This window comes from Aquarana catesbeiana, linkage group LG03 (genome assembly GCF_042186555.1).
Source record: "Aquarana catesbeiana isolate 2022-GZ linkage group LG03, ASM4218655v1, whole genome shotgun sequence".
Lineage (NCBI taxonomy): Eukaryota > Metazoa > Chordata > Amphibia > Anura > Ranidae > Aquarana > Aquarana catesbeiana.
The window spans coordinates 243439779-243465755 of record NC_133326.1 but is presented as its reverse complement, the minus strand read 5'-3'; the positions used below and the strand labels follow the sequence as shown (position 1 = coordinate 243465755).

Below are 25977 nucleotides of genomic sequence, written 5' to 3'. Positions count from 1 at the left end.
CTTAGTCACAGTACAGCATATTCAGTAAAACTTGCAAGCAACTTACAGTCCTTCAGCAATACATTCCAGCAGCAGCACTTCCCCTCTCAGCACAGTTATGTTACTTGTTTGGCCAGAAGGAACCAAAAGTGATGGACTTCTTTGATCTGCAGGGCTATCTAGTGGATAAAGACAAAAAAAAAGCAAGTGTTACAAAATAATACTGATGTAACAAAATAATACTGATGTAACAAAATAATGAAATAATTTTTGTATAGAGGTATTTAGATAGGGCAAGAGAGAATAAGAGTTATAGATGACATGCAGAGATTACCTATGATTTATTAAATGTTAATCAGTATTCTACTTACAGAGAAATGGGAAAGAAAGATAAAGAAATTGGAATACGGTTGACTAGACTGCATTTATTATATTTCTTGCTTCATTTTCTTTTCGGTGGATTTAATGTAGTAGAATATCATATTTCTAAAAAAAGGCTGAAAAACGTCCTAGAGAAAATTAAGAAGTGCAAGTGACAGACCTGGATTAGCTGTCTTTTTAATGAACTATCACATGTGTGATTCACAGAATAATTAGCATAAACCACCCTGTGGAGCCTCATGTCTTATTTATGGAGCTTTTTATGCAATGGTTAGGAGAGGGAATACGAAATACAGTTTTTACTTGATTATGCGAACATTGGGACACACTATATGTAGCTTGGAAAACAGAAATAAGACCCTTATGGAATTCAAGTATTCTGCCTTAAAACTGAAAAGATTAAAACAAATTCCCAGAAACCCCTCATACATTTACAACCAAGCATTTGAAAATATTACTGCTTTTTAGTAAAACAAAAATGGCTAAAAATAAAGTTTTATACAAGTTTAAATGTAATATTTAACATTTTCCATACTACACATAATTCAATAAAGGAGAAGCATGATAAGTGAAGAAAAAAAACATGCATACCTCCATACTGCAGCATTAGTGTGATGCTGCAGCTTTCCCCTGCCAACTCTAAATCCGAGAACTGAGCAATCACATGACTGCTGATTGCTCAGTTCTTGATCTGCTCTGAGCAGAGAGCGGTGACTGTCAGTCAGTCTCTGCTCTGCCCCTCCAGCGCTCACTGAAGCTCCGAGGTTTGGAGCTGCAGGAGTGGCAGGCTCAGGCTCTCAGCAGTGCATTGAGAGGCTGAGCCAGCTGCTGATCGGGCATCTGGGTGGATCCAGACATTATTGTCAATATCCTTCCAAATCTTGGAGCAGCTCTGTGATTATCTATGTTGAACTTAAAATTCATGTAATGCCCATCACCCAGATACTAATACTTTATAATGTGATACTGATCTTTTGTTTAAAGTTTTCAAACTTCCTGTTTAAATTCATTTTAGGATCTAAGCTAGTATAGACTGGAGGGGTATTAGACAATGACCAGAAACTGTGGCATTACCATCTTTTATTTTGGTCCCTAGACTATTAAGTATGACATTCATAGAGAAGATTCGTAGAGCTCCAGCACAACGGACAGTACAAGTGTAACTTGCACCTAAACTGGACTGAATTTTTTTTTGGGTGGTCAGCAATGTTTTGTGTTTTTTTTTTCAGCTAGAAAGAATAGATAATTCTGACACCGAAGCTGCTAGGGCAAGCTTCAAATATAAGCAATGCTTATTTAAAGATGATTTATTAAATGTTTTAGATAGCTCCAAAAGTACTACAGTGATTTACAAAAAAGTGATACAGTACAGTTACAATACAATTCAAAACAGAAGGGTTAAAAAGGTGAGAGCTTGATGTTTCCTAGTTTTTACTAAAACTAGAAAGATGTCTAATTAACACTTCAGTCAAAATTGATGATAAACTCAAAAGAAAAATTCAGTTTTTCATCCAGGCCAACCCATTTCCATTTATCAGTATTCTGGTGATCTGGGAACTCCTTTTGATTACGTATTTTAATAGTATTCCTAACAATAATCCTAACAGTATTCCTAACAATAATCCTATGTATTCCTAATAGTATTCCTAGTCTAGGCTTCCTGCTGACTTTCATAAACAGAAAGCCCTATGTATCAAAAAGGTCAGAACTATAAAGTTTCTCTCAGTAACGGATTACCAACAAATATTTTCTGTAAGGGGCCTGCTATTGCTGACCTCCTGCAAAAATGCTTAGTTGCCTTACTTCAACCACTTACAGACCGGGCTGCTTAATGACCAGGCCATTTTTTTGCGATACGGAGCTGTATCGCTTTAACTGACAATTGCGTGGTGGTGCAACGCTGTACCCAAACAAAACGTACATCTTTTTTTCCCCACAAATAGAGCACTCATGCAGTCCCAGACCATGACACTCCCACCATCATGCTTGACTGTAGGCAAGACACACTTGTCTTTGTACTCCTCACCTGGTTGCCACCACACACGCATGACAACATCTGAACCAGATAAATGTATCTTGGTCTCATCAGACCACAGGACATGGTTCCAGTAATCCATGTCCTTAGTCTGCTTGTCTTCAGCAAACTGTTTGCGGGCTTTCTTGTGCATCATCTTTAGAAGAGGCTTCCTTCTGGGACGACAGCCATACTGACCAATTTGATGCAGTGTGCGGCGTATGGTCTGAGCACAGACAGGCTGACCCTGAACCCCTTCAACTTCTGCAGAAATGCTGGCAGCACTCATAGGTCTATTTCTCAAAACCTCTGGATAGGACGATGAGCACGTGCACTTAACTTCTTTGGTCGACCATGGCGAGGCCTGTTCTGAGTGGAACCTGTCCTGTTAAACTGCTATATGGTCTTGGCCACCGTGTTGCAGCTCAGTTTCAGAGTCTTGGCAATCTTCTTGTAGCCTAGGCCATCTTTATGTAGAGCAACAATTCTTTTTTTTTAGATCCTCGGAGAGTTCTTTGCCATGAGATGCCATGTTGAACTTCCAGTGACCAGTATGACAGAGTGAAAGCGATAACACCAAATTTAACACACCTGCTCCCCATTCACACCTGAGATCTTGTAACACTAACGAGCCACATGACACCGGGGAGAAAAAAAATGGCTAATTGGGCCCAGGGGTGTACATTGTTGCCAGTGATTTATACATTAATGGCTGTGTGTTGAGTTATTTTGAGGGGACAGCAAATTTACACTGTTATACAAGCTGTACACTCACTACTTTACATTGTAGAAAACTGTCATTTCTTCAGTGTTGTCACATGAAAAGATATAATAAATTATTTACAAAAATGTGAGGGGTGTACTTGTGAGATACTGTAGGAATCACACTGAGGCTGGTAGATTATGGATTACATTTTCATACCATATGGTTTATACAATTAGGAATACAAATATGACCGTTTGGATTTAATGGACAGTTATACTACAGTTATATATCAATCCAATCATCACTGTTGCATGATTTGGAACAGTGACATCCTTGCCTAATATATCATTAAGGATCTCTTGTATTTATTAAAAGTGGAGAACGGCAGACCATATACCAGCTTGACAATCCTGTAAAATACCTGTGACAGTATACCTCTATGCACCTGGCTGTTTGCATGCATAATTAACAGCAATCTGAAATATAAAGAACCATGAATTAAGAAAAGATATATAAGGCAGGCCATAGGTGATGCAATTTTCTGGTTGCAGGAATGAAAATTCGCTGGATTCCCTCAATAACACAGCCAGTGTTGATGGGGGAATCCCTAACATGGAACTATTGTGTTCTCTCAGATGGACGGCGCAGGGAGCCGTCCCTGCCGGGAGAACACAGTGATTATTGTAAAATATAACAAAAATGGCATCCTAAAAATCTGACATGCTGGTTGTACCCAAGTTTATCAGCCTGCTCATACATGGTTCAAGTCTTGGCCTATCCATGCTGAACCAGCCAAAATTCTAATCATCTATAGCCGGGTTATGGCTATTTAAAATAGAATTTTTTTGCAAATTGGTTCAAAATTTTTGACTGATGCAAATCACCACTTACTCATTGCCTCAAAGCTAATGTTTTTAACTGTTTGGTATTTATAAAAATGTTTCATTAGCCTTAAATCACTCTCCTTTGTTCTTCAGCGTGAATCATTTTAAAGTGATAAGTCATCATTACTAATTTACTGTCTGTGCATAAGAGCAGAAAAAAGGTCCATGGGTATTTCATCTGATATTCTTTCTGGAATGAAGACAGAAGAGATGTTTCTCTCTCTGGAAGAAATGTATATCCCTTGTGGGAGTCCATATTTTGTGTGAAAAGCTGGAAATCCTGCATGCTGCATTATGTGCAAATTTGATCTTCTTACTTATTAGGGGTTACAACAGTATAAACTAGAAAGCCCAATAAGACAACAGTCTATACCTGGATAATACCATACTCTTATCACACCTATGTTCATAATATTTATCTCATTTTCCTCCCCTTTACATCTGCAAAAAAGATCTCTAATTCAACATACAAAGAAATATTAGTTATATTTACCCCCATTTGGGTGTTCTAGTAAAAGTAGAGTTTAATACAGGTTGTACTATGACACAGACAGGGAGGAAGAAAAAGTGAAATAATTATGTTAGATGAATTAAATATGGATTATTTTAACTAATTCTATTATGATAATAGATGCTATTTTTCTTTTCAACACAACTCACCACCATAAAAATCAGTGTCAGTTAAATTAGCAGCTATAGTTTCATTCATAGAATCCGCTAAAAGAAATAGAACAATATTTCATAATGGATGATGATCGCATATATATATTAGCACAGTAATATAATTAAAAAAAATAAATAAAAAATCAGGCAGAAATGGTGAATAAACTGAAAACAGAAATTATGATTGCTTTGCTTGTGAATTACGGCAACTGAAAATGTATTAAAAAAAAATGTAAGATATCTATCTATCTATCTATCTATCTATCTATCTATCTATCTATCTATCTATCTATCTATCTATCTATCTATATACATATAGATATAGATCTATCTATCTATCTATCTATCTATCTATCTATCTATCTATCTATCTATCTATCTATCTATCTATATACATATAGATATAGATCTATCTATCTATCTATCTATCTATCTATCTATCTATCTATCTATCTATCTATCTATCTATCTATCTATCTATATACATATAGATATAGATATATCTATCTATCTATCTATCTATCTATCTATCTATCTATCTATCTATCTATCTATCTATCTATCTATCTATCTATCTATATATCCACACACAATGTAGGTTCTAGCACCCTGTAATGGATAAACGCCTGGGTTCTCTCAGGATCAGGCAGAACACTGAAGCAAGGCAATTACAGGTCTTGAAATGAGAATATGTGCAACTGCGCCGATCTAATGGTGATGTGACTTTTTTTCATACATACATTTAAAACACACACACCCAAGTGCACAATAAAGATTCCAACACTATCAGAAATATTAGTAAGCTCATAAAGGAAACAAAATTAAACTGTACTTAAAATGTCAGTAGCATATTGTTTTCAGTCCAGTGAAGTGTTCTGCAGCACTGCCAGGATACTGATAATGCTACAAATGGTTTAATGCCCTCCAGATTTACAGCTGTGAAGCATACTGATAAAATACTTTCTTTTTAAGTGCTCATCCCATAGAGATTTATACTACCTTTAAAATCTCAAGATGACCTTTAATGAAAAAGCAAAGCCAAACTGTTTGTTTCATAGATTTATAGTTGACAGTTTTCTTAAATGTCAGTAACAGAAATCAAATCATTCTATTGTGAAAATTAAATTTTTGTTCAGAGAAAACGTGTGATAATATGTAGAAGCATTTAGCTTCTGAGTATCAGAAAGGTCCATAGTTTTGCCTGTCAGAATGGACTGGCATTTAACCAGGACAGCAGGGTTTTGGAGACTGCCGAATGTATTTCTCTTTAAGGCAAACTTTACACTAAAAGAATATACTTTATTTAGTGCTCATGTGTATTACCTTAAAAGGGTAACAGTTTATTAATTGGCATCAGTAAATTTGCATTACATTGCAGTGATGCTTACAACTAGCTAATACAGAATCCTATATATAGACCATTCTAAGTTAAGTTACACAATTCAGTCATACCAATTGCTAAAAAAGTATTACAACTTACTTGCCAAAACCTTTAAGGAAATAGGTTGCTTTTGGTGGATAGTCTGAGTTAGGTTAAATCTTGCATAGCAGATGTAAAAATCCCGTGAATCCTCTGGCTGAACATTGGAAAAATAAAGATCGCCATTCAGACCTTGGGAAATCCTTCCATTCTGAGGTAGTCGTTGGAAAACTGGAATAATAATAGTAATAATGTTGAAGTCATTTATGAATACTCCTTGTTCTACTACCTTCATGTACAGTAAAGTGTCAAGTACAGAGCGGTGTTCACATTTTTTTTTGAGACACCTGACACTGCTATGATTGTTACACATCTGTGAAATCTGGGACCATCAAGTCCATCCACATTAGTTCAGTAGATTGCTTGAGAGGTTGACTGCACTGACATGAAATAAAACCTTTACTTACAACTTCTCAACAGATAAAACAGACATGCCCATCAAAATCCAACCAATCACTGTTCTAGTGCCCAACTGGCCCATTGCCTGCTCCACATTAGCTATCATCCTACTTCTTAGATGTTCTGTCCTTATTGGTGTCACAATCAGGTTATTCATGCCTTCTCTTTGCTAATACTTATTTCTTCGTGCTAACACTTATTGTGTCTATTATCCACCTCCTCTCTCTATTCCATGTCTCCCTGCTTTAATGCTCTCTTTTTCTTGGCCCCTGCTACATTTGTCATTGGACTGACCTTCTAAAGTCCCCACTTTTTCACGGCACTTTCCACATCTCAATTCTGCTCTTCTCATCAGCTCATCTTACCTCTGCCTTTCATCAGACATGTCCCACTCTGCTCCTCTCATATCTGACATGATTAGACAATTTTGATCTGCTCCTCCCACACATGCCCAGATTAGACAAGTTTGATTTGCTTCTTTCTTTATCTGACATTTTCAACAATCTGCAAAATTCCCACTTTTTACACATTCTTCACAATTCACCTTCATGCTTTTTGTGTTATTATGTTAACATTTTATCCACCTAGTAGGTGTTTTACTCATAAGCCCTAAACACATAAAGGGCTAGTGTCGATCAGCAAATTCAGCACACATTTAGGTGCATTTAGCCTGCATCTGGGATCATTTTAGAATATTTCTATGGGATGACTTTAATCTTAATGTCTTTACAAATGCAGTTGACCTCCTTCTGACCTGCAGTTAACCTCCTGCTAAGTTGCATCAACCTGCTCCATTCTTCTTGTGCATTTCCATTTACTCATACAGGGAGGAAAGCCGTTCTGACTCCAACAAAGCCATTGAAACGGACTCTCTAGGTGTATCTCCAGCAAAATGTTGGGCAAATCCGGCAAGGGTTATCACCCTTGGATTGTATGGTTATATGTATCCTGTGCTTATAAACAAGTCTACATTTTCACATTTTTCACTGGTAAAAATCAGCTTCAGAATGGCAAAAATATAGACTCTGAATTCTGACAGCCTATCAAATATATTCAGTTGCTCTTGAATTATTAAATAAAATAAAACATTAATGTGTAAAAGCAAATAAACATGTTATAAAACAAGTTAATTTAATAACTGGTTGAGTGCCAGTTTGGGGCAATGAAATATAATTTTATAAATTATAATTTATGATGTTCATTACAGATGATTTTTCATCCATGACTGTAGCTGAATCCAATGTCAGGATGTCAGGATACACATTCCCCAGTTTAGATTTTATGGATGATACAAGGATACATAAATGAGCAAATAGCACGTGTCTATACATTATAAGCATATTCACAGAAATACAGATTTAAACCAATGACTTACAGTTATCCATCCAGAATACAACAGGAGGTGGTAAACCTCTTGGAGGTTTGCATGGTAAAACCAGAGGCATGCCCTGTTGCATCACAATTGGCTCAATTTTCTCTTTTGTCCAGAGAGGGGATCCTGGAAAAATTAACATAAGTAAAAACCGATATATACAGTAAAATCGAACAAATTGTAAGTAACATGAGAAATGGCATTTATTTGTGCCCTTGGGAAAGTTTGGTCATTTATGTAGTATATTCTGAATTTGATGAAATTGCTTGGAGAAATGCTGAGTCCATATTCCTGTACAATGCAATCATTTCTGTAGTGTTTCATCTAAAACTAGTACCAGCATGAACCTCTCATTTGACCAAAGTCCTATTAAAGTGGTTCTAAGGGCAGAAGGTTTTTTTCCTTAACGCATTCTCTGCATTAAGGTAAAAAACCTTCTGCCAGCAACTCCCTCCTAGACCCCTAAATATTTACCTGATCCCAATTTTGAACCAGTGATGTGCACAAGAGCTGCCGTTTGTCATCTCTTTCTCTCCATTGGTTTAGACACAGCAGTGGGAGCCATTGTCTTCTCCCGGGGCTGACAATCACAGCCAGTGAGGAGAGGGTGGGGCCGAGCCGTGCTCTGTGTGTTTTATGGACATACAGAGCTGGCTCAGGAGTGAGCACACACGGCTTGCTATGGGGGCACTCGGCTGTGGGGAGGGGCCAGGAGCACCCTGGTAGGGGACCTGAGAAGAGGAGGATTGGGGCTGTTCTGTGCAAAACCATTACACAGAGCAGTTTGTTATTATAGAAAAACAACATTTTCTCCTTTACAATCACTTTAAAAAAGAACTAAAGCCAATTTTTTTTTCATGTTGGATAGAGTAAGGGGAGGGTTCTAACATCTGTCAGATTTTTTTATTTTTTTTTTGCCATTTCTGTGAAAGGGGGCACATGGCCCCCTTTTCACCCATCATGGTTGCTACTTTGATCCAGTTAGCCTGCAGATGCTGCCTACCCCTTCTGGCGGTCCTGGAGTCTGTGCATGACAGCTGTTTGCGCTGGCCGGCTGTGCTGCTCTTCACCATCTTTACAGTTTTGCAGACCTTTGCTTACCCATATGTAAGTGTGCTTTTATGTGTTTAATAAATTATATATGCTCGTATTGATATTTGCGCTGTGGCCACTTTTGTTTTCTAGTGTTTTTTAAAGCTGATCAGTCTCCCACAAATTTGTGTGATAAGGTTAGGTGATCACTATTCATCAGGGGAGTAAATATACTGGCATTCCATTTGTTAGGAAGCACACATGGCATGATGACTGGTGATCCCTAACATGTTGTCCTAAGCCAATAGTCACAACTTCTTTTCACAGGGTGCCATGGGTCACTCTGCTGGCAAAAGAATCAGCTGTTATGTGCAGAGCTATCTTTTTATTTGTGGCAATTTGTGTTCATCGCTTGGAAGTTCAGGAATAGGTCTGTTTGTTTAAAGCGATTGTAAAGGGAATTTTTTTTTTAATAACAAAGATGGTATACTTACCTGCTCAGTGCAATGGTTTAGCACAGGGCAGCCCTGATCCTCCTCTTCTTGGGTCCCCCGCTGGCACTTCTAGATACCCCCCTCCGCCCACTGAGTGCCCCCCATAGCAAGCTAACAAGCCTCTTGCTATGGGGGCACTCATGCAGGCTTGCTCATGAGCAGCGCTCTCTGTGTCTATTGGCACACACAGTGCACCTCAGCCCTGTCCCTGCTCCCTCCTCACTGGCTGTGATTGGCAGCAGGATTAAGGTTAAAAAAAAAAAGTCTGCCTTTAGAACCACTTTAAAGTCTCACTGCATCCAATTTTTTTTACAATTTTGAGGAAGCGATAACATATCTATCAAGCTTTTCTTTTTCTGTGACCCCACTGAAGTGATATTACCTCAACACCTCAAACTGCTGCTGTTTCTTCTTATCTCAATGGAAAACTCATTGAAATTTACTGAGTGGATATGTTGACACTATGACTTTTCCTGGCAGTGTTCTGTGCTTGGCAGAAAGTTTTGGCCCCTTCTAAGTACCCTGCAAATGTCAGGTCTAAGTTAATACAGCCAAATAGGCCAATTTCTACATAACAGGTAAGAGGTGTGGTGTTGTGGTTGACTGTAGCAGCTGATCATGGCCAGTGGAGCAGACAAGACAACACAATCTGTAAAAACACCCGTCACTAGTAAGAAGTTAGCATCATTTCTATGAGCAAAAAGCATCTAATAATGATTTGAATCTGACATAGAAAACACAGCAAAAATGTATTGGGTGAATTTAGCAGAATTTAAAAAAAAAGTTGATAATCTAGCAAAAATAGTTAAAAAAGAAAATATTTCATGCCTTGGCTTCTGTGATTTGACATTAAAATGTCAACATTTCACAAAGTTCACAGTTTTTCTAGATCCTTAAATGCGTATGGCAAAACAAATGCGATCCAGAGCTAAGGTCACCCCGATGAACACCTTTAACACTCTACACACTTTATCTGACTACTGGATCTCTATAATTTGTACTTAAGACCATTCTGTCAACTGTGTTCCCTGTTATTTGAGTAACAAGTATATCTCCCTATGTGACGAATGTACTCAAACTGAGATTTTCCATTTAAATGCTTCTCCTACAGTGTGCTGGAAATACAATATATGTGTCTTGAACTTGCTAACATTCAGAGAGTAACTACCATGCTGAGATCTCAACATGCCTTGCACTTTGACTGCCTTCTGCTAATGGTACCACTTCTTTCCCATGCTCGGCATAATAAACCTAGTGCCACCAAGACCACTAAATTAGTTCAGCAATATATAAGTTACAATATAACTGCTCAATATTACATTATTTTTGTATACCCACATTTTGCAAATTTACTGTAAATAGAAGTACCCATACACATAGGTGACTGCTGTGTCATATGATATTAAGAATTGAGACACATTCATTTGATAACTGGATGGTGTATGAAGAACACAGTGGCTAACTATGGGACACCAAAGACAAAGCAGATATAACACAATACTTTTCTTTTTTAGTTTTGGATAGAGTGGGGAAGGATGAGAACCCCTGTCTGGATTTTGCTGATATCGGCAGCAACATTAGAGGGATTTTCCCTCAAGTTCATTCCCATTGACAATGGATTTATGAAACGAGAAGTAAGGGAAAAGTGAAAACAGAGACACACAAATCTTTCAAGGGTTCTAGTCTTCTACTTTACTACAAAATAGCATTTTTATTTAATTTTGTGCTACTGCTGGAGAGTTCAAAGGGAAAATCTCTCCAGCTGTCCTCTGGAAAGCAGTAAAGGTCCAACAGCTTTTTCAACCCTTCCACACCCTATCCAAAACTAAGAAAACATGTTTTGACTTGACATACACCTTAATATAGCTTGAACGTTCTGATTATCTCTTGTTCCCCAAATGTGTCTGGTGCTGCACTTCATATTGCACAGACAATATGATATGCACTAAAGAATTTCTTTAGATGCTGGATGTACAAAGTATTTTCTAGTGGTGAGATAGTCACCATTATCATCATCATCCTATGCCTATGGGTACTTTCAGCATTTTTCTGTTTAGAACCCGCTATTAAGAACACCTCAGTGGAACAGTGTGTGCGGCTTGAAGAAAAGGAAAATTAAGAGGAATTGTAATAATAACATACAGGGTTTCTGTGCAATAGACAATGGGACATTGGTGAATTAAGATAAACACTGGGTAATGTAGAAGAAGATTCTATTATGCCTAGTAAGCAGGATTAATTTAAATGATATCAATGATAAATCAGCAACGTTACTACTTCATTAATTAGATGAAGGTTATTTATCACCCCTGGCACTATACAGATCCTGTTGTGTTTTATCTGTTTTATATTTCATGACATGAGCTTTCAGACATACTAGTCTGTGTGTGAGTGAACCTCTGAAACTGTCATTACCAATTGAGATCAGTACCCTTTCATTTAAATTCTGGTGCAATTACAAGCAGTGCCCTTATTTTATCTTTGAGGACACATTACCCAGGTTTACTTCTATACTCATCTGTCTCTACAATCTCTATGGAGAGATTGTATCATTATGGAGGAGAAGGGCGTTCTGGAGGGGTCCCACAAGTAGGAAAGTTGAAGGAACAGTTTGCACTTCCATGCAGTTTTTTTTTTTTTTTTAACCAGAGTTATAAGGTATTACCTTCTAACAAGATGGCTTTGAGGATTATAAAGATGTCTTTAATCAAAGAAAAAAAAAGCAAGAGAATTAAACAGAAAATCCAGCATTGAAAAGAAAAGAGAATGGAAAAGTGGTGCATCGTGAATTATAATCAGAATTTTAATAAAATGAAGCTTGCTTACCAAAACTCTTGAAGTAAAATAAAAACATAAAAAAATACAGTACAGACAAATACAAGTAAAAGAATCAAAGAAAAAAAGAAAGTGCATATTGTTAATTGATGAACACTTTATAATTTGAACTTTTTAGATTGATAACTTCCAAAGTATATTTCAAACAGGTAAGTTAAATTGTAAAGAACGACTTACTGGACTGACGAACAACAATATTATTTGATACAGCTGTTCCACGGTCATTTTTGGCAGTGCACTGGTATTCCCCTTCATAAGATTCTGCTTTTCCACCATTTAATATATTTATTTCAAGGGTTCCTGAGTTTGGTTTCATTGTTACTAGTGGATCTTTTTCTGTGTCAAAAAGGGTGCCATTGCGAGTCCAAGAAAAACTACAATAAGACACATAGGTCAAAGAGTAGTCATAAGACGGTAAAGCTAAGAAAACTGAACAGGCCTTACTACACTATGGGGGTTATTTACGAAAGGCAAATCCACTTTGCACTATAAGTGCAAACTACAAGTGCAAATTGCACTTGAAATTGCACTGAAAGTGTACTTGGATGTGCCGTCGCTGTAAATCTGAGGGGTAGATCTAAAATGAGGTGAAGCTCTGCTGATTTTATTATCCAATCATGTGCAAGCTAAAATGCTGTTTTTTATTTTACTTGCATGTCCCCCTCAGATCTACAGTGACTGCACTTCCAAGTGCACTTTCAGTACAATTTCAAGTGCACTTTGCACTTGTAGTTTGCATCTGTAGTGCAAAGTGGATTTGCCTTTAGTAAATAACCCTCAGTGTTACACCATCAACAACATATTTTATAAACTGCGCAAGAACATTGTAACTATAATATTCACAAGTAATTCTGAACAACCAGTAAATATTAAATACTTTTTAGTCTAATTTTACACGCTTTTAAAATGTATTAGCAGTAATATTAGAAGCAACCTATTTTGCAGAAGCTCTACTTCAGAACAGCTAAGAGTAATGCCCCGTACACACAGTCGGATTTTCCGATGGAAAATGTCCGATCGGAGCGTGTTGTCGGAAATTCCGACCGTGTGTGGGCTCCATCGGACATTTTCCATCGGATTTTCCGACACACAAAGTTTGAGAACAGGATATAAAATTTTCCGACAACAAAATCCATTGTCGGAAATTCCGATCGTGTGTACACAAATCCGATGGACAAAGTGCCACGCATGCTCAGAATAAATAAAGAGATGAAAGCTATTGGCCACTGCCCCGTTTATAGTCCCGACGTACGTGTTTTACGTCACCGCGTTTAGAACGATCGGATTTTCCAACAACTTTGTGTGACCGTGTGTATGCAAGACAAGTTTGAGCCAACATCCGTCGGAAAAAATCCATGGATTTTGTTGTCGGAATGTCCGAACAAAGTCCGACCCTGTGTACGGGGCATAAGTCTGCTTCCCTTAGGTGGACCATACATAAGTTTAATATTCATTTGATTTTCTAGTCAGTAGTGGGATTAAATTGACATTTATGTTTTGACCATAGTGACAGTGAATTATCAAAGGACGAGGATGGCAAATTTTTGTTAAAAAAACAAATTTCTAACAGTATATGTGGTTTCCGTTCTAGAAATTACATTAATTACAGAACTGAATGTTAAAAGCAAGCAAAATGTGGACGTACTTTCTAATGACATCAAGTATTTGAAAGTACTGAGAATTTTTAGATGACTGTTTGTACAATCGCACATACAACCGTTCATTTGAAAATCTACTAGTGTATGACCAGCCTTAGTAGCAAACCAGCCTCTACTGCACTGAACAGAGCTTCAGTTCTAAAAGTTTCAGTGCAAGGGAGACTTTGGTGAAGAGGTTCATGTTTGCAGGAAGAGGGAAGCAAAGAGGCAAGCTCATTAATACAGAGACTCTCATTCAGAATCCAAAGAGCAAGCTGGAAGTGTGGCATTAGTGTGTTAATCACAAGATTGGCAAAATTACAACAAATTTACAAAATTTTAAAAAGTAAAATTATTCAAATATATAACAGTGTATTGAGTTCTTTGTCTAAACTTCCACCTTCCATTTGTTAAGAGAGTTGACCTGCCTCCTGGTTGATTTTCGCTTAAAGAGAAGCTCCAGCCTGGGGAAAAAAAATTAAAAGTCAGCAGCTACAAATACTGTAGCTGCTGACTTTTAATATAAAGAGACTTACCTTGTCCAGGGAGCCTACGATGTCGGCACCCCAAGACAATCCGTCAATGGGCTCTGGGTGCAGACGCCGGCATCTTCACTAAGGTGGAGCTCTGATTTAACAGAAGTTGGTTCAGTGTTAGGCACAGACAGTTGAGCATTTAATATATTGCAGCTAACCAGTTCTTAGATGCTGTGGCTGCATTCGTTTTTTTTTTTTCTCTCTTTTATCTAGGCAGACAGCCATGATTGCCACCCACGCTAGTTTACTTATCCAGACTACAATATAACCCAAAAATAATTGCGCACTTGGTGCAAAAGGGTTATGCTGCACTTATATATTTCTGGACACAAGCAAAATCTAAAAATAACGACTTCAAAAGTACACAAAATATCAGTAACTCAGTAATAAATCGTATATAAATACTTCAATCATAACTACTTCAAAAGTGCGCAAAACCAAAATATCAGTAACTCAGTAATAAATCATACACAATCATACAACTGCATACAATATCATAAAGTGTCCATCACAAAACATATAACTGAAGCTTGTACATGATAAACGAGTAAGCCTCACCAGTGGCCTATGATGTTACAGACCTGCTGATGTTCTCCGATATGGTGTCTGTTATGAGATCCTTTATATTTGTGAGTATATTTGCTTTTAATAAAGTAAGTGGTTTTAAGCAATACTACTCTATGGTCCTTTGCTCTTTCCTCCATTTATCCCTATTCTGAGTAGTGGTCCTTAGATAACCAGTGGAGGACCCTGGAGACTCTGGAATTTGCGGTATTCCATTTGGTGGTCATGCTTATAATTTGGAGATCATTACAATTTGGTAAGGGAAGTGGCATACTGATTTCAAGTTGGTTTGAGACTATTACGCATGGATTTTCATTCATTTCTAAAATTCTACAAGTGGACTTGAATATATGTTTTTTTAAAGCTTTTCTTTTTATCTTGCACAAGTTTCAATTATATGTTCTGTGATGGACACTTTACCAAGTATTTTGATGTATATTGTGCATGAAGTTTTATATCATGAATTATGATTATATATGTTTATTACTGAGATTTTGGTTTTGCGCACTTTTGAAGTTAGTGGTTACCAGAAGATAGCTTGGAAGGCAAATAAGAATGTATGCGTTTCCATCTGAGTTCCTAGGGGAGGTGACACGGGCACTGCAACAGGTATTTTCTGTACATGCTAAATATTCTTAGCCTGAAAATGAAAACAAATGCAGCCACAACATGACAAAGCTGCAATATATATTATGTTTATGACTTGGGTTTAGATACTAATTAAACTACTTTGGTTTTCCATAGATTGATTAATCTCTACCTGTACAGGGATGTGGTCGAAACTGCCTGCAGAAACAGATAAGTATACATAATGACCTATCTCCCACATTAAACAAACTGACAATACAACTGACTGCAAAATAGGTTGCTTCTAATATTACTACTAATACATTTTGAAAGCGTGTAAAATTAGACTAAAAAGTATTTAATATTTACTGGGTGTTCAAAATTAAGTGTGAATATTATAGTTACAATGTTCTTGCGCAGTTTATAAAACATGTTGTTGATGGTGTAACACTGGGGGTTATTTACTAAAGGCAAATCCACTTTGCACTACAGATGCAAACTACAAGTGCAAAGTGCACTTGAAATTGCACTGAAAGTGCACTTGGAAGTGCAGTCGCTGTAGATCCGAGGGAAACATGCAAGGAAAATAAAAAACAGAATTTTAGCTAGCACGTGATTGGATGATAAAATCAGCAGAGCTTCCCCTCATTTCAGATCTACCCCGCAGATTTACGGCGACTGCACTTCCAAGTACACTTTCAGTGTAAAGTGGATTTGCCTTTCGTAAATAGCCCCCATAGAGTTAAACATTACACAATGTATACTTTAGTCTGTATTGAGTTGACCCTTTGCAATATAAAATCATCTGTACTTACTAAAATATTTAGATTTATATATATAAAATATAAAATATTAGATTTATTACAGTATGTTCCAAGCTCAGCAATCCAGTAATCAGAAATACCACTTAATGATCTGACCAAATTAAGCTTAAATCTAATTGGTTTCTATGGGTGAACAGGGTAAACTGTTGGACTCATCTATTACACAGTGCTAAATGCAACAACCCATTAAACCCAACTATATTTTATTCTTTGACATTCTATCTATAAAGGACTCCAGGTGCATTATAAGGATAAGCCACATAGCGAAATATAAACACTAGTGAGTCTCATGCATAGGCATCTCCCATCTGAAAAGCATATCTAAACGACAACAGTACTTCAATAATTATCCACTGTATAGTCTAAATTCTAGTTTGCGTACAAACTCTTTATGGTGCAATCCATAAATATATAACAGAAAAATAAAGCAAATGATATGGACACTCATAAGTTGATATCCTTGATGATAGTGAGATTGGCTGGTTGTAATGTGATAACTAAACTCCTGACAAAACAGGCAGGACTCCACATTTAATGTAGACCACAGTAAGTGCACATCCATACAACAGAAATATGCCAATTGATATGATGCCTCTGTTGTAGTGGTAAGGACGACTGGCAGAGCAGACAATCAATCAGTGGTGTTATACATGCATAGGAATCTTTGATGTATATTACTTAGTCAAAGGGACAGATACAGACCACTGTTGATATCACGCACTAACGCCTATCCTTCAATCTATGAAAGCCAGATGTAAAAACCCCACTAACCTGTATAAAAGGCAAAAGCCTATTTCATGGAGTATGCCCACTTTTTTATCTGTCATATTGCTCTATAGTAATAGAAGTGAATGGGGCCCTCACCAACTACTGCATGATATCCTTCCAATAGCATTACCTCTCTGAGACAAGTGTATAAGCATGGCCTGCACAGAGAACCACGTGATAGCCACACAAGGTTATGCAATATAGAATTTTGACTATAGATATTTTTTGTAGCATTGTTAATGATTCTTTCTCACATTAGAGATGCCTGTAAGTGTGGAGACCCAGAAATACTCAACTGATATAAGATTGGGTTATATCCCAGTAAAATACAATAATATGATGTTATATTATGAACAGCAAGGCCATGTTGACAACAAAGATGATAAGCACCTGAATGCTTTTAGTTGCCATTCAACCTAGTTTTCAAAAATTCTCCAGGATGAAGACCAACAGAGGATATGAAGTAAAGTTAGTGAGACTAGGGAACCTGATGCAGGTCAGAGGTTCAGAGCAGTGTGTAAACACTTAGTGAGTGTTGGTGTGTACTAAACTGGTCAGCGCAATACAGCTTCCACAGCCATACCAGGAAGCTATTGGCAGGTGTTAGAAATATATAATATATGCCCCCTTTTAACACCTACTGTATATTAGCCTTTCTCAATCTTTTCGACACAGAGAAACCATGGACATAACCTTTTCGTCTCAAGGAACCCCTGCAAATATTTACTAGATCTACAACTCATGAAACATTAGTGTGCTGGTCAGTGGGAAGAATGCTCCATATACTCGAGGCCATTGGGTAGAATTACCCCCTTAAATAAAGGTAAAAGATCAATGGTGCAAGAGGAAACTTATCAGAGAGGCAGAAATTGTTAATTGCTCAAGGAACCCCTAGTAACCTCTGGAGGAACCCTAGGTTTCCATGAAACCCTGGCTGAGAAACCCTAATCTATATGAATAAAGTGTATGAAAATGACACACCACTCCTTTGAACATTTAGCTCCAGTAAATGTCTGGATGTCAGAGACAGTAAAGCACATCCACAATTTCACCAGCCATGATTGTATCTCACTTGATCTCTAAGTGCATACAGCGGAGCACTGTGCAAAAACATACCTTGGTGGTGGCTTTCCCTTGGCTTCACACTGAATCACAATATTCTCTCTTGGATCCACAATGTAATGTTTTGGTGACTGATGAGTTATAGTTGGAGGCTGTGGTACTACATTTTAAGAGCAATAGAACACAGTTAGTAGCCAATAAAAATAAAGTAAAATTGGATATCATTAAAAAAGACCCACAAAGTATAAAAACAAAAAATCCAACACCACACAAGGGGAACTGCAAACCATAATGGTGATACAATAATCAACGCAAAAACAATAATTAACCAATAAGTGTACAAGTGTCAAAAGAAATTGAAGGCAAGCGGGTGAACAGCTACAGCAAACACAAACCAGCTACTGTATTAAGCAGCACAGCACACCACCTCTGCCCAACATGCTGCACAATATCACTTCACATGAACTTACATTGCTCTAGAAGTTGTGCTTTATTCCATAAGAGAATCAGCAGTTGTAAAGATAAACAAAGATTTAAAAACTGACCGTTAGTAAAAAAAAGATTTTTTTTTTCATCTTTATTTACAACTATCTAGTAATTCACAGAAAGAAAAAAGTGCAATTTTCAAGTGGAACTGCAGACAAAATGTGTTTGTTTTTGGACTAAAAGAGGAAGGGTTTTGGTTTTATTCTGTCCTTGTCTTCATTGGAAAGAATTTCCCTCACTTTCCCTCTGGGGACAATGGTCAACGACATTATGATTGGCCGATTTACTAAAGTCGATGATAAATAAATTGGGTTGATTTACTGAAACTGGAGAGTGCAAAATCTGGTGCAGCTCTGCATGGTAGCCAATCAGCTTCTAAATTCAGCTTGTTTAATTAAGCTTTGACAATAAAGAAAAAAACGGAAGCTGATTGTTTTCTATGCAGAGCTGGACCAGATTTTGCACTCACCTGTTTTGGTACATCAACCCCCATTGCATGAATATTTACTTTAAAGTGATAATAAAGCCTCATTCTTTTAATCTAAATGGTTTGCACAGAGAGGTCTCTTACCTTCTCTTCTGGAGTCCCCCGATGGCACTCTGCGCTCCTAGATTTTTCAGGTACCCCCATAGAAACTGTGTGCTAGTGGGGAAATTGTGCAGGTGTACTTCCGAGCCACTGTGTGCACCTATAAACACACACAGAGCCACTTGGCTATGCCCTCACTCCCTTCTTATAGGATTTGACTGACAACATCAGGAACCAATGGCTCCCACTGCTGCTTGAGTCGCCTGTGAGACCCAGGAGTGAAGGGAGAAGACCCACAGCCGGGCACATCGCTTAACTGCTGACAGGACTCAGGTAAGTTTTTGGGAGCCACAGGGGGGAACAGTTAGTTGGGAGTTTTTTTCCCTAATGCAGGGAATGCATTAAAAGTGAATAGGATTTTTCTTTCAAGAATCGTACTTACCTAGGTGGATGCAGCATTGGTCCAATGCTGCATCTGTCCCCCGCCGGCTTGAACACTAAGAACCAAGTGTTCAAACACCGCCGATTGCTCAGTTCTCCATGAGCAGAGAGCTGGTGACTGTCAGTCACCTCTGTCTGCTCTGTCTCCCTGCACTAACTGGAGTGCTGGACTATGGAGGGGGTGGGAACCGGGTGCTGGTCCAGAGTTCTGGGTGGATCCCAACAATATGGTCGCAATCTTTCCCAAGCCTGGACTGGCTCTGTGACATCAGCCGATAGCGGGGCTTCAGCCCGCTGTCTGCTGAAAATGGGTCACAGGAGTGCAGAACAAACTGTACTACTGTGATCAATAGGAGAAGTACAGCCAAACCAGCATTGGCTATACTTCTACTTTAAGGTAAAAAATTATGTTGACTTTAGAATCACTTTATTTTATTTTAATTATTCAAAAATGTTAAAAGCAAATTATTGTTTACTTCTTTCATCTGCATATGATTGAATAATTGAAGCGAATATTTACACAATTTATTGTGTGAAGATTCCCAACTCCTTTACTAAATCAGCCCAAATTGAATCCTCCCTTAAACAAAAAACACCACCAAAAGTAACAGTTGTTTACAGTGGTCAAAATAATTATTTGATCCTCTGCCCACTTACAAAGAAATAAAGGGTCTATAATGGTTATCATAGGTGTATTTTAAATGATAGAGACAGAATATCAACCAAAAATCCAGAAAAAACACAATACAAATGTTATAAATTGAGTTGCAGTTCAGTGAGTAAAATAAGCATTTGATCCCCTACCAACCAATAATTCTGGCTCTCACAGACTGGCTACAGTATCTTTCTTCCATTCTACCCTCACCATCATGGGCAAGACCAAAGAGCTATCAAAGGACATCGAGGACAAGATTGTAGACTTGCAAGGCTGGAATGGGCTACAGGACCATCAGCAAGAAGCTTACTGAGAAGAAAACAACTGTTGAAGCTATTATTCACAAATGGAAAAAAAAACAAAATAACCATCAATCGCCTTCGGTCTGGAGCTCCATGCAAGATTTTGCTTAATGGGGTAAGGATGATCATGGGAAAAGTGAGGGATCAGCCCAGAACTACAAGGGAGGAGCTTGTAAATGATCTCAAGGCAGTTGGGACCACAGACACCAAACAAACCATTGGTAAACAATACACCACTATGGATTGAAATCCTGCAGCTCCCGCAAGACCCCCTCCTCAATAGGGCACAGGTACAGGCCCATCTGAAGTTTGCCAATGAACATCTAAATGATTCAGAGAAGGATTGGGAGAAAGTGCTGTGGTCAGATGAGACCAAAACTTGGATCTTAGGCATTAACTCAACTAGCCGTGTTTGGAGGAAGAAAAATGCTGACGATGACCCTAAGGACACCATGTCTACAGGCAAGCATGGAGGTGGAAACATTATTCTTTGGGGCTGTTTCTCTGCTAGAGGTACAGGCCGACTTTGTTGCATTGAGGGGCCAATGGACAGGGCCATGTATTGTAAAATTCTGGATGAGAACCTTCTTTCCTCAGCCAGAAAACTGAAGATGGGTCGTGGGTGGGTCTTCCAGCATGACAATGACCCAAAACATACCACCAAAACAACAAAGGAGTGGCTCAAGAAGAAGCACATTAGGGTCATGGAGTGGCCTAGCCAGTCTCCAGACCTTAATCCTATAGAAAATGTATGGAGGGAGCTGAAATTTCGAGTTGCCGAGCCAAGAAACTTTAAAGATTTTGAGAAGATCTGTAGAGAAGAGTGGACCAAAATCCCTCTTGAGATGTGTGCAAACCTGGTAACCAGCTACAACAAACATTTTACCTCTGTGCTTGCCTACAATGGTTTCTCCACCAAGTACTAAGTCATGTTTTGCTTGGGGGTCAAATATTTATTTTACTCACTGAACTACAACTCAATTTCTAACATTTGTATCATGTGTTTTTTTCAGGATTTTTGGTTGATATTCTGTCTCTCATTTAAAATACGCCTATGATAAAAATGATAGACCCTTCATTTTTTTGTAAGTGGGCAAACTTACAAAACCTGCAGGGGGTCAAAAATTATTTTCCCCACTGTATAGAAAAAAATGTATTCTAAATAGTTTTTTTCCCTTACTTTAGAAAGTTTTACATCCTGTTCCATCCCAGAGACAAATAGGTGAGGGAAAAGATTTCTAGCAAATATACATAAAACTGTTTTTCTTATAGGAAAGGCATAGGTAATCATGTTTGTGGTGATCTTGAAGGGCAATAATATAACTATTTTAATTAAGGATGGCTAGAGATGATTAGGTAAGGTGTCTGAGAATGTTGGGCATGGAGATAATTGCTTATTCTTGGGAAATATGTTGGGTTCCTGGAAGCTGCTGAAATTCTGACATTGAAGAGTAAAGTAACTGGGCTGAGTGCAGGCAGATTTTCCATCAAGTTGTAAAAGCTGTTGTAAAAGCTGTGATAATAAGTGTCTCCAACCGGTGGTTGTATATCGTGAGACCTCAAGGATGTAACAAACAGTCCAATTATGGCAAGTGATGCTTGAAATCAGCGACTGTTTATAGCCACCCCTAGTCATGAGGCAGGGAGAATAAAAATGGTAAACATGTTTTAGTCAATCCATTTCTTAAAATGTTGGATAGCTTGATTTAAGCCCAAATTAAACTTTTTTTGGGACAGAGAAGAGAAGAGAAGAGATACAATTTCTGTCATATGCGTATTTCTGTCTTCAAAATAAAACAAAAGGTTTTGGCTGGAGCTGGGCTTAAGAAAAAAGCGCATCAACACAATCCAATTGGTTGAAGATATCTTTCATCACCTAGAATTTTCTAGACTAAGGAAAGGTGCAATCTCATTGATTATGACATGTTACTGTACACTAGTACTCTTTGTATTGCCTTCCTAGTTATTTATAGTATATGGTTTAGTGGCACAAAGCAAAAGTGTCTACAATTAAATTAATATCTTTATTAGACTATTTGTAGACATCTATGTGAAAAAAAATCTTCACAGATGCTAGAAATTGCAGAGTTAGTGATTCCGATTCTCCGTTGAATGGCTCCAGTGTCTAGAGTCAGCATAGAGCAAATTTTTTATATTTTGACTATTGCTGGCGATAAGAAGCTAATGGCGAGAAAAGCTTTTTTGTGTTGTTAATGATGGGATGATAAAAAATGGAAATGGTCATTAAAATGTTACTATAGAGGGCAGGCTTTATTCACCTCATGCAACCTGTGCTTAGTGGGTTTAACAAATGACTGCAAATAAACGTAATACCATGGAAGTTTAAGTAGCACTTCAGTGTTTCATGAAGAAGATTAATATGTGCCTCTGCTTGTTATTCTATTGTACGTGTGTCTTCATTGTAAATAAATAAAGTCATGGCTTGCATGCAACAGTATTTTCATTAGGCCTCATTTACATCAGGTGTGCTGGAACTGCATTGGGTGGCCTTGCCCAGCATAGACCCAGCGCAAGACAAGGCAAAAAGCCTTGTTCCCCGTGAGGGCACTTCACATCACTGTGTTGCATGCATGCATGCATGCAGTACTTTTATCCAGTGCAGCAGGTTGTGATGCAAATAAACTCCACTGTGTGAATGGAACTTAATGAAATATCATTTGTGACATTTCAATACATTTCTAACAAAAAAAGTAAACAGAGTGCTGTTCTGGGATCAGCATATTAGCACATTTATTCCCATCACTTGTGTCATTGCAATAATGTTCAAACAGAAAATAAAGTACATGTTGCTCTGGGTTTGGCACATCAGCACTGTTTCCTCCCAGCACACACCAGCAGCTGCGAATTGGATGCATTTTAAACCGCATCCGATTTGTATGCCATGTGAACCATACCGGCTTTCTCTGAAGCCAGTTCACATATCCAGCCGCAGTGCATTTTTCAAGAGTCCTGTACGATTTTAGGTTCAGGGTGGATTTCAAGTGTCATACCCTAACAAATTTGCTCCTGAAACGGTGAATAGAACCGCACCGGACTCCTTTAAAAGATTGCAATGAAACTGTGCATGGACATATGTGAACCCAGACTAAAGGAAACCTGTCATCACAAAAATATATAGAATTCCATTGCTGACTCCTCCTGATAAAAAAAAAAGACCTTTGCTTGGCATTCATGTGTATACTTTGGCCTTCTTACTTCCCTGAGTTACTAACCTAAAATAAGGATTTTGACTTTTCTCTAACTTTTTTATGCTGCAAGCTTGTTCGAGGTCTACTTAAAAGTACTGGAGCCAAACAAAGATACACAGCTAGCATTCACAGAAGGAGATGTACTTTCAGCCCTGCCATCAATCTACAAGTGGCTTTAAAATATTCCAGTAGTATAGATTCCAGCAGTGCTGAAAGTCACAGGTGGATAACAAATAAAACTTTGAGTGTACTGATACTTACGATCAAGTGGCACTTCTAGTGCTGTAAGTACTTGGCACAAAATAAGGACCAAAGGAGCTCTGCCGGGTAATAATCTTTTCTTCTGCATTATTTTAAGCTGCCTAAGTCTACTCCCGCTGAGAGACAGAAGCTTTTCTTCTTATCACAACAGATTCCTTCACAATACTGAACCCGGTATCATAGGGATATCAACTAGAAAAAAAAGAAAAAGAATCATATTAAAACCGTATAATTGTGGAGATAACAACATCATTTCATTTTTTTTTTTTTTTTTGGAAAAAATAAAAAACAAAACTATATATACATATATATATATATATATATATATATATATATATATATATATATATATATATATATATATATATATATATATATATATATATATATATATATATATATATATATATATAAAATGTTGACAAATGAAACTGCTATGCAACAACATCAAGTTAACAAACAAGGCATAAAACAAACAAAAAAAAATAGCAGGCAATGTCCATAAGCATCAGTCAGATACAGAGAGGCTGATTTACTAAAAGAGTTGAGAATTTTCACTATATAAATTTAGTGAAATATATGAAAAAATCATTTTCCTCTTTTCATCTGCAAGATTGGGTATTCAAAATAAACACAGTTGCAATTTACTGAGTGAAGGTTTGCAACTCATTTAGTAATGTAACCCAACAGTTTCAGTTTTTGTGTACAGTTTAAAGACAAGTTAACATGGATTTATATATGTTCTAATTTTTTCCAACCTGTAAATTAAAACTGTTCAAATGACAAGGAAAAAAAACAAATGATACATTTGAAGATTCTGTCTATTTGACCCTTTATTTTTCATAACACAGTAGTTTTTTTTTTTGTTAAGATATTCATGTGTCTCATTCTATCACATATTTCACATATTCCACACGTCACTGCTGTACACCTTGTCAGATATATATACACATATATCTAGAACCACCAGTGTATTGTGCACATATAATCTATTGAGAGCCTTTTTTTTTTTTTTGAAAAGCCAGTGGAGTGCAAAACACACCCAAAAACTTCCACCCGGTGCCAAAAAAGTGCAAACACATAAAGAGTAACACACAAAAACGTGCAACGGGTGTTACACTGATCTTCCACTAGGGAAGGACCTTACACTGATCCCCGGGGGCGTTACGCTCCAGACGGGTGCTGAGGTACTTCACATGGGTCCATCTGGCCGAAACTAGACGGACCCCTGTTCTCTGGAAGGTCTGCCGAAACTGACCTACCCAAGTACTAGGTGGGACTTCCCCAAAGGGAGACCCCAGGAGAGAGGGCGAACCAAGCCAGAAGGCCTATGTCCACCCCCTCCCAAGACTTTCAGAGTAGGCCCAAGGACCCACACCCTACTCATCACACTGTAACAGACGTGCAACATCAACCAAAAACTACAAAAAAAGTGGCAAACAAGGGGATAAATGAAAAGAAAGTGAGGAGAAGGAAATTATTGAGAAAATTCAAAAAAGTTTATTTTTTCCAAAAAAAGTGCGCTTGTAAGACCGCTGCGCAAATACGGTGTGACAGAAAGTATTGAAACGACCGCCATTTTATTCTCTAGGGTGTTAGAAAAAAATGTATAATGTTTGGGGGTTCTAAGTAATTTTCTAGCAGAAAAACCTGTTTTTAACTTGTAAACAACAAATCTCAGAAAGAGGCTCGATCTTAAAGTGGTTAAAATGGTACACTTTCTCAGTTTAAACATTTAATATGTTGTCTATTTTCTATTTTTAATAAAGTATGGTTTTATGGGATTTACAAATAATTGCATTCTGTTTTTTAAGTATATTTTACACAGCGTCCCAATTATTTTAAAATTGGTGTACCATGTATTTGATATGAGTACAAAACGAACATCACTACACAT

At 37.6% G+C, this 25977-nt stretch overlaps 1 protein-coding gene across 18 annotated transcripts in view; it reads right to left on the bottom strand.

Moving 5' to 3' along the window:
* The window catches only part of NRCAM (neuronal cell adhesion molecule), a 320212-nt gene that overhangs the window by 79376 nt on the left and 214859 nt on the right, over window positions 1–25977 (bottom strand). For 11 of the 18 annotated variants that reach the window (XM_073619920.1, XM_073619921.1, XM_073619922.1 and 8 more), the window contains 8 exons: window positions 24081–24272; window positions 18668–18685; window positions 18252–18357; window positions 12417–12613; window positions 7882–8004; window positions 6108–6278; window positions 4625–4681; window positions 47–158 (listed from right to left, as the gene is read on the bottom strand). In XM_073619920.1, coding sequence (XP_073476021.1) covers window positions 47–158; window positions 4625–4681; window positions 6108–6278; window positions 7882–8004; window positions 12417–12613; window positions 18252–18357; window positions 18668–18685; window positions 24081–24168 — 872 coding nt within the window. In that variant the 5' untranslated portion in view covers window positions 24169–24272. Of the gene's footprint in view, window positions 1–46; window positions 159–4624; window positions 4682–6107; window positions 6279–7881; window positions 8005–12416; window positions 12614–18251; window positions 18358–18667; window positions 18686–24080; window positions 24273–25977 lie in introns of those variants that run through there. The other 7 variants (XM_073619924.1, XM_073619915.1, XM_073619928.1 and 4 more) reach the window with 3 other exon arrangements.